The 8,863-nt window shown below is 44.7% G+C and overlaps 1 protein-coding gene across 1 annotated transcript; it reads right to left on the reverse strand.

Moving 5' to 3' along the window:
* Window positions 1–502: 502 nt before the first annotated feature.
* Window positions 503–7,553, reverse strand: GCM1 (glial cells missing transcription factor 1). The gene is made up of 5 exons (XM_048299355.1): window positions 7,344–7,553; window positions 5,703–5,955; window positions 4,636–4,748; window positions 3,601–3,729; window positions 503–1,108 (listed from the first exon to the last, which is right to left on the reverse strand). The coding sequence occupies exons 1-5, from the start codon at window positions 7,443–7,445 to the stop codon at window positions 503–505; spliced, it is 1,203 nt and encodes a 400-aa protein (XP_048155312.1). The 5' UTR covers window positions 7,446–7,553.
* Window positions 7,554–8,863: the final 1,310 nt, after the last annotated feature.

Consider the following 8,863-nt stretch of genomic DNA (forward strand, 5'->3'; position numbering starts at 1 on the left):
AGGTGGAGGAGGAGGATTCTTCCCATCTACTCCATTCTCATGAGATCCCATGTGAAGTGCTGCATCCAGCTCTATACAACACATGTGAAAGGCTGGTGCAGTGGAGGGACTTAGGTCTGAAGAGGGACTGACTGAAGAAGCTGGAAGAATGCAGAAGGTTGCGCATGAGAGTTGTGGTCCTTGAGGTCATCCATCTACACCTTCCACAGTCCCACAGGCTTGAACAAGCTGTGTATCGAGGAGGGTTGAAATGCTACTAAACCAGAATGGCAGCGAGGCAATCTGCAAGAGGAGCTGATACCTTTTATTAGTTCCATGAAACAGTGGGGGGGAATATGACTGTTAAATAAAAAGGAACAAAGACAAGCCCCCCCTTCCTGGGGCCTGCAAGAGGAGCTAAAACGAGACCTGTTGTGGTAGAACATTCACGTCTCTGTTGCCACAGGGATGGAGAATTGGACCCATTGCCAGAGGAAGGGCCAGCAGGGGTGTTTAAACCCAGTCACCGTAGTGGGTACAGGTTAAAAAACATGTCGTTGTTGCAGTAGTTGAGACACACTTGGTGGCCTCCCCCGCCTCTGTCTCCTTCGCTTCCCCCTGGAGGCACCGAGAGCTGTCGGTGGGGTTGGGCCTCGCTCGCCACAGGGCAGGGGCTGCCCTGAGGCGCGGGGTAGGGGGGCAGAGAGAGGCAGCTGCCACTGTAGGTCAGCAGGGATTTTTCCCCACAGGATCCATCTCCTAAAGGGCCCATGTTAGACCTGAAGGGGTTGTGGCCACCCTTTGTTATGGGCAGGATGTGCTGGGTGCTGAGGTGGGCACACTGCTGGGGGGAAGGGGCTGTGCAGGGCACAGCAGGGACACTGCACAGCCTCTCGGCTCTGGGGGTCCTCCCGAGGGACAGGCTTCGGCTCCAGGTTGGTGCCTCTCCGGAGGCCCCATCCTCCCTGGCTGTCCTTGGGTATGGCAGATGCCCAGAGCAGCTGCTCAGTGTTGGCTCCTGGAAGCTTTTGCTTAAATGTCTCGTGAAATTAGCAGGTGATGTGTGAGCATCCAGCTTGGAAAGAACCAAAGGCAAAGCTTCCTGTGTCGGCACTGCACCTGTCAGAGACTTGGGAAAGCAAGGCATGGGTTAGTAAAACAAGGTGTGGTGTAGCACCTCTTCTCTGTGAGATGCTTACAAAGGCACTCAACTAATGTGATGGTTGGACTTGATGATCTTAGACGCCTCTTCCAACCTTGACCATTCTGTGGTTCTAGGAACACAGGTAACAAAGCAGATGGCATAGCAGAACCTCCCCCACCATAGTGGGGGTGCCCATGGGCTGTAGGGGCAAACTAAACAAGGCTCCCAGCTCACAGCTCTGCATTTGTTTCACCAGTTTTTGCCCAAAGCCTGTTTTACACAGAAAGAGTTGTTTAGACCTTGTGTTGACAGCCCTTGGGATCCACTGCCAGCATATACTGAAGAAGGACCTAAAAATGAAATTATGCTAATACATTAGACACCACAGAATTAATTTTTTTTCTATGGAGTTTGGAAAAGCTAAGTATGATTTTTTAAACTGATTGTTTTGAAGTGATCTTTTCACCACAATAATATTCTGCTTCAGCTTTTCTAGAGTCTATTTCTAACTAATAAATTTTCCTTTCATTACATTTTTTTACCCCAGACACAGAAATTTCATTCAGAGAGGGATCAGCACACAAGAATTATTCTTCTGGGTCTTTTGTTCTGGATATTTCACAACTTCTTTAATTGCCTCAATTATTGGATTATAATTATGGAAACATGAATTCCTTTCAGAACACTCATTTCTGATGAGCACCTGCAGGTCTCTCTTCTTTATAATTCTGTGTTTTCATCCATTTAATTATAGTGATTTTGCAGACTGCTGGAGCAGCAAACCTCCTTTCAGCTGTTCTCCACTCACTATGAGAAAAAATTCCAGCAGTCTGGTGTAGGACCCAGCCCATCTTCAGCTACAGTCCCGATGATGCTATAGAGAGAACATCCTATATATCACTTGCTCTATTTTGGGCTCATACCTTTTTCTAAAGTTCTCCTCCCTCATCTCTTATGAGCACATTAAAACTGAATCTTTTCAGAATATATTTTTGCGGATTCAGCGACACAGGTTCTGTGTGACAAACCAGACTCCTGAGTTAGTTCTATCATAGCTAGTTTTGGCAAAACGCAAATATGATGTGTAATTCCCAAGGAAAACCTGCTGGAGAGCCATGAACTGGAAAGCCAGCTGTGGGTAAATGGTCTGACTGTACAGAGTCAGAACAGCCAAATTGCAGGCTATTAGACATTTGTGACATCTTTAGTCTGTTTCTACTCCCACACAATTGAAAGTGAAAGCCTCAGGAAGATGTTTTAGGAAGGGAAAGATGAAGGCATGTCTACTGGGGGCTTGACCTAAGCAAGCAGGCTGACCAGTAGGCTGAGTTATACAAGAAACAAAGAAGCCAGTGGCTCAGTAATATTTCCTAGGTGAAAACTATTTCAGCGTTCATGGAGACAGAACTAAATGAGTTATAGGAAAAGCATTGTTGCTATATTTGTTAGACATTTAGACAGCTCAGCTGTTTTTTCTTATGCTTTTATTCCCACGCACTTGTGTCAAGATGTTCTGGTTTTTAGTGTCCTCCTGAGTATTTCCAGTAGAAATAGCTGCAGCTTCTAAATTCACATTCTATTCAAATGGCTTTAACTTCCTGTGCACTTTCTATCTATTTTTTGGGTTCCCAGACCCCCTTGCTTCTCCATGTCATCCATTTAAGAAATCTGTCCCCACCCAGACCAATTATCCCTTCTGTCTGTGGCTGAAGGGGTGTGGATTACTGTCCCTAACACCAGGATGGGGGAATGCACCATATCAAAAGTCAAACTGCATGTGAATACTGGTGATGACAATTGAGTGTAACACAGCCTTTGCCAGTAAGGCCACTGGAGGCAGCCTCACCACTCAGCCTGATTTCCCCCATCAGGCATGCAGCAGTCCCAGGGATCTCTGGAGATGCTTTCACAAGTGTTTCCACACCCATCAGAGTGGATGTTTTAACATCAATGCTTCAAAAAGTCATTCAGAGCACTCTTCTGCCTTCAAAGCCCTGCTGGACACCCAGGGAGCAAAGAGGGCAAACCAGGTATAGGTGATGCACCTTCCCCTTCTTAACCGTGGCAAAACTGAAGGGGAACAAACAGGGGCGGAGGATGCCTTCGTTTTTCTCGGTGGTGCCAAGAAATAGGAACAAGAGGCAATGGGCAGAAACTGATGCACAGGAAGTTCCACGTGCATGGTGATGAAACTTAGCCTGCCCTGCAGCCCTGCTTTGTTTACCAGCGTAGATGTAATCTCCTGCTGCCACCAGGCACAAATTTGCTCTGGAGAGGGGGTGTTGGCAGTGGATGACAGTGCTAAGGAGAGCAGGATGCTCAGGACAGCCCTGGTCCTTCTTGTACTGATCATGAGCATACAGAACGTGGAGATGTAAAGCCTCCTCCCATCCAGACCCAAAGCCCAGATAGCCTCCACCATGCCTTGAACCACATATTGTTTGACCAAAATTTCATTGACCAATAGCAAGGGTTACCTCAATCTCCTGGATTCTTTTTAATCTTAGAGAAGATGGAGAGAAAGCTGTCTTTGCTTTTTGGATTGATCTTCTTGCTTCTGCTTCTAGTTTTGTTTCTGGACGTGGGTGGTCATGAGCTCCTTTGGACTTCAGAAAGAATTATGATGTGTTAAAAGTAGAGGAAACCTTGTTAATAATCTTAAGGGAGCAGAATTTATAGCACTGGCCAAACCCACACATTATGGCCTAATTTAATGCTTTGTATTTAACAGGATTTAGTTACTGTGAACTCAAATAATGAACATATCCCAGATGAAGCGGGATGGGGTAGGAACTCTCTGAAATCATAAAATCAGGGCCCCACATTTATTTGGAGAAGATGGTCCCCACAACAGAGCCCCAGCTGAAGCTATGAGGTCTGCAGTTTGGCTACAGTGCAGTCACTTTCATTCTTCTCACGGTTTAGACGTGTTTATCAGAACATTAATTTCCATTAGCTTCCACAGAGAATTAATTTTATTTAGCCTGCATGTAAGAAAAGACTGGAAAGCAGGAAAGTGGTTATGTTACTAAACTAGGACTACAGCTTCCAGAAATAGTGCCCATTATTTAAACACTTGCATACACTGTGTTCCAGATATAAGTTACATATAATACACAGATGGCATTTTCCATAGACAGCCCCTATGGAGGAGAGGACATAACATGGTATTTCTGAGGATTTGTTGGTTCCTATGTACCTGAGGCAAAATGCTTCAAAATCAACAGGTTTTCACAGAAGCCTAAATAAAAAATATACTATGCTGTAAAATCACAGTAGCATAGGCTAACTGAGGCTGGAAGGGCCTTCTAGCTCAACCTCCTGCTCAGGAAAGACTAACTTCAGAGTTAGATCAGGTTGCTAGGACCTTGTGAAAATTGTTCTCCTTACAGTCATTTGACCTTGCCATATTCAATAACCCCTATTTGTTGGAAGAAAAAATTTGCTGAATAAAACTTAAAATATCAGTCTTTAAGATTAACTTGCATAACGTTAGGTAATTTTATACCAACCTGGAAAAATATGAACTGGCCTTCATGCCTCCAGAAGTTGGTAACTGGGTAACCACCATGGCCTCGGCAGGAAAGGAGTCGCAGCGGTCCATTGCAGTTTGGACAGCATGTCTCTGGAGCAAAGATAGAGGGAAACATTTTCTGAGCAGCACTGATTAGATGAATCCCATGTGATACAATGGTTCATTGGTGGCAGATTGCCCCTTCTTGTTTGGTGCTCAGAAATCACACTGAGAGAAACTTCATGCAGAAAACTTCCAAACATAAGCAAATTCAACATAAACAAACTAATCATTGCCTTTATTCTGTCCATTATTAAATTTAACTTTAAAAATTTATTTCTATTACAATGTTATTACAATTTTATCATTTATTATCATGGTCAGTTTTAGATTTTCTCTTGTCAGTGTTTGGAATGTCATATGTATACTTGTCTTGGCTTTTCTAGAGAACATTGTTCTGCCCTCAGTGAGTGCTTGAGTAATACCTTTCTTTAGCCAGAATGTACATCAGATCCAGAAATCAGTATGTGCTAGCTCTACTGAGCAATCACAATTGTTTGGAATGGTCTTGTTAAAAGTGTGCCTGCAGCTCATGTTCTCTATTTGCATTGTCTTGCTCCAGTGACGTGACTATGAGGCAGATTTCCAGTCATCACAGTTTATGAGCAACTTCTTTCCTGCAAGATTTGCCTCCTGAGTTACTCTTGGGCCAGTGCAATATGAACACTCAGGTGGGCAGAAACAGCAGGGCAGGAAGCTGCCTGCACTGCACAGCTTTCTCAGTACCCTCACTCATGGGCCTGAGAAGGCTGGGAACCCATCCCTAACCAGCAGAAACAGAGATGAAAAAATGATTAGGAAAAAAAAAGAAAATAAGCAAGCAGATGGCTGCATCCCAACAGTAAGAAGTGTAAAATGCACTGTTCCAAATCAAGAGTTGCTTTGGAATATAAGGAATGGCAGAAGGAAGGCTGGATAATCCAAAGGGTATCCTATACTTTGATTTCTGCTCTGTTGTGTTCACTTATGAACTGCCATATGATGAACTGCCATGTTCGTACTCACGCTGTTGTTTTTGCCTGGCTTTATCACAAATGGCTGGTCTTAGGTAGATCTTCCTCCCGTCCAAGGTCGAGCAGTCGTTACCACAAACCACCACCCCAAGGCAGGACTTTTTTAAGATGCGAGAGTTGTGGTTGTTGGTGTTTCTCATTGCCCAGCTGCTGTGGTGCCTCTGAGCATTTTTATCCTCTGAGCTATAGATATGTTTTACATAGGAATCTGGCCATTCTTGAAACCAGTCTGTCTGGCTTACATGCTGTGGAAAGAAGAAAGCAAGCCACATTTTAGGCTGGGGAAGAGAAGAGCTTGTCCAGGAGCTGAACAGAGCTGGACCTCTGCTGGGTGTCCTCTAGCCTAGGTGACTCCAGGTGATGCTGGTTGTCAGGAGGGAGCAGTGGCGATAAGGCAGGGAAAACCCAGATCTCTGTGGCTCCCCATGAGCACCAGAGCATCAGGAAGGCCTGGCCAGGAGCTTGTTCTCACTCACCCAACCAACCAAACAAAAAGAATAAAAACCACCAAAAAAATCCCCCTAACAAGCACTAAACCTCAAGGACAGCACAGTAAGGAGCAATAAAAATAAAACTTGGAAAAAAACCCCAAAGGCCCAAGCACACATCACATCAGTACATCAGCGTACATCAGTGGGTACAGTCAATACAGTAAAATGTAGTAAGCTGTAAAGCATCTACCACACCCTATGATGGTTTTGAGGGAAAAGTTCTTGTAAGGCATACAAAAGCTCAGTAGAAATTTCCTTTAAATTGCTAATCCCAGGACGGAGAGCCACGACAGCACATCAACCAAGAAGAGAAAAACTCCCACGCCCCCCTGGTAGCCACTGGATAGTGTAGGGAAGGGTGTCAATGAAGCCTCCAAAATGAAATGCAGGTGAAGGGGACCTTGGGGTGAAGGGCAGGGAAGGGGACATCCTAGAACATAGAGGCTTTGGGCAAACAGCACTGTCATAGTAGGAAGAGGCTGGGATCCAGTAAGAAGGCAGGGTTGGGAGGTGAAAGGCAGAGCTGCATACTGAAGGACTGCAGCAGGAGGAATCTGGCAGAACTGTGCAGAGCTGAGGGACAGGGAGGTGACACTGGTGTGCAGGGTGTGTGGGCTTTCAGTGAACAGCATGGTTGAAACTTCTAGCTAAGAGAACTAGAAAAGGACAGAGGGAGGGGAAGATCACTGTTGTGCCTCTCAGCAAATCTGCAAACATGAAGTGAGGTTTCCCTAGGTGCTCGTGAAAAGACTTACCTCCATGTGGGAAGACAGCCCTGGAGCTGGAGCCCAATCTGCAGCAAGACTGAGCACCCACAGTTGCAAGGCAGTTGTGGATGCTGTGCTCCCCTCTCATAAAGCACTACCCAGGGCAAAAAGCAATTCCTGGACAGCTCTAATTAAGTGCCCACAGCAGGAGGCACCTTTTTTCCCTCTGCTTTGTCTGGACTTAATCCACCAGGGAAAACAATGCTTCTGAAATGTCAATATTTTCTCAATATTTTCTAGCAAAACACTCCCCCATAACTTGAGGTGACAAAGAGAATAACGGCAAGGAGGCACAGATGACTGAGAAAGCATTTAAGATCAGTGGTGGAGATGACTGGTCAGAACTAAAAGAATTTCTAAGATCCAGATACATACCTGGGGAAGCTTGATGTCATTGATATCCCAACTCGTCATTTCTCCATGTCGGGAAGCAGAGTCCTCCTGCTCCATAACAGAATCATCTGCACCTTTCAGCATTTTTGAATTCCTTCCCAAAGTTAGCAAGAAAGTCGCTCCTGGCTGCTTTTGAAGTTGCCTGGCTGTCAGCAGTCTCAAGCAGTTTACAACCAGGAAGCTGTTTCCTGAAGCTAAATGATAGAGAGGCTGCTTATTAAAGATAAAAATCAGTGTTCTTCTGCCAGAAAAACTTGTTCCATTAAAAGTTTTGCAAGCCAGCAAAGCAGTGGAAAATATAGCTTAGAGATAGCCTGTGATGTTACAGAGACATCTCTAACAGAAAGCAAATCGTGCTTGTGGCATCTGATTTGCTTTGCTCAATCTCGTCTCATACCAAGTTTATAGCCATGTAACTCTGCTCACAGGCTCTTTGTACATCTCTTGCAACTCTGGCTCTATATTCCTAGAGCCAAACTGATTGAACAGCTCAGCAGCTGTTAAGGGGTCTTTGAGTCACTGCTTACCCACTAGATATCTCTTGCTCTGCATGTAACAAAGGTGAGCAAAAGAGGGGTCTGCTCCATCACTTCAGAAGAAACGGTGCTCAGCCATTTCAAACATTGCTGGTATCTCTGAGAGCTTACCAGGTGCACCAGGGCAGTATAGAAAAGGAGGTTGGGCTATCTGCATTTTCCTGTCTCAATGGCAGACTGAAGAAAAAAGACCCACCAAGGTATGTTTGTTAAAACCAATGGATTTGCCCTGAAGTCTTTTAAAGCATGTGGCTGCCCTACTCTGAATTTCAGTACCAGCCAAGCTTAATAAAATATTGTGTTGGTTTTGTCTGGGGTAGAGTTCATTTTCTTCACAGTGGCTGGTATGGGGCTGTTTTGGATTTATTCCAAACACAGGGTTGATAATATAGAGATTTTTTTGGGTTTGATCCTCAGTGATCCCATGCATGAAAAACTTTGTTCCCTTTGCTAAGGACAGAAAAGGTGAATCAGTTTTCTCTTTCAAGAAACCAGGAAGGTTTCAATGTTTTCAGGAGGGCACTGTAGTTATGCCAGTTAAGGATTTATCAAAGACTACTGGGCAGTGAGAGAAGTAAAATCTACCTGATACTCTATTTCATAGACTTTCAAAAGCAAAACATATTTCATTGTTATTTCTGGCTCTGTGTATATGTATGGCCCTTGTAAAGTGATTTAGCCTCCATGTCCTTAGTTTACTTATTTATAAAATACCTGTGATCTTAAATTCTCATGTTATATTTTCACCTCTAAAGGAAGAGTTTGTGGATATTTGCAGAGCACTTGAGACATTTGGCTGCATGGTGCTCTGGCTGCATAGTCAGAGCCCCACTGCCCCATGTTGTGACTCAGACTGTAAGGGAGAAAGAAGCAAAACATCCTCCATGGAAAAAGACCCCGACAGAGGGGTGCCTGGAAGTCAGCACCAGGGCTTTCAGGAATCTGAACTGAGGGTACTGTACTGGG

Source organism: Corvus hawaiiensis, chromosome 3 (assembly GCF_020740725.1).
Source record: "Corvus hawaiiensis isolate bCorHaw1 chromosome 3, bCorHaw1.pri.cur, whole genome shotgun sequence".
NCBI classification, from domain to species: Eukaryota; Metazoa; Chordata; class Aves; order Passeriformes; family Corvidae; genus Corvus; species Corvus hawaiiensis.

Excerpts from the sequence above, each read along its gene's own strand:
- GCM1 (XM_048299355.1), bottom strand. The coding sequence starts at position 7,445 with ATGCTGAAAGGTGCAGATGATTCTGTTATGGAGCAGGAGGACTCTGCT. Across the intron at positions 3,730-4,635 it reads GCCAGTTCATATTTTTCCAG|TCCAAAGGAGCTCATGACCA; the intron begins GTTGGTATAAAA and ends TTCTTTCTGAAG. Across the intron at positions 1,109-3,600 it reads AAAGAATCCAGGAGATTGAG|TCTCTGACAGGTGCAGTGCC; the intron begins GTAACCCTTGCT and ends TGCTTTCCCAAG.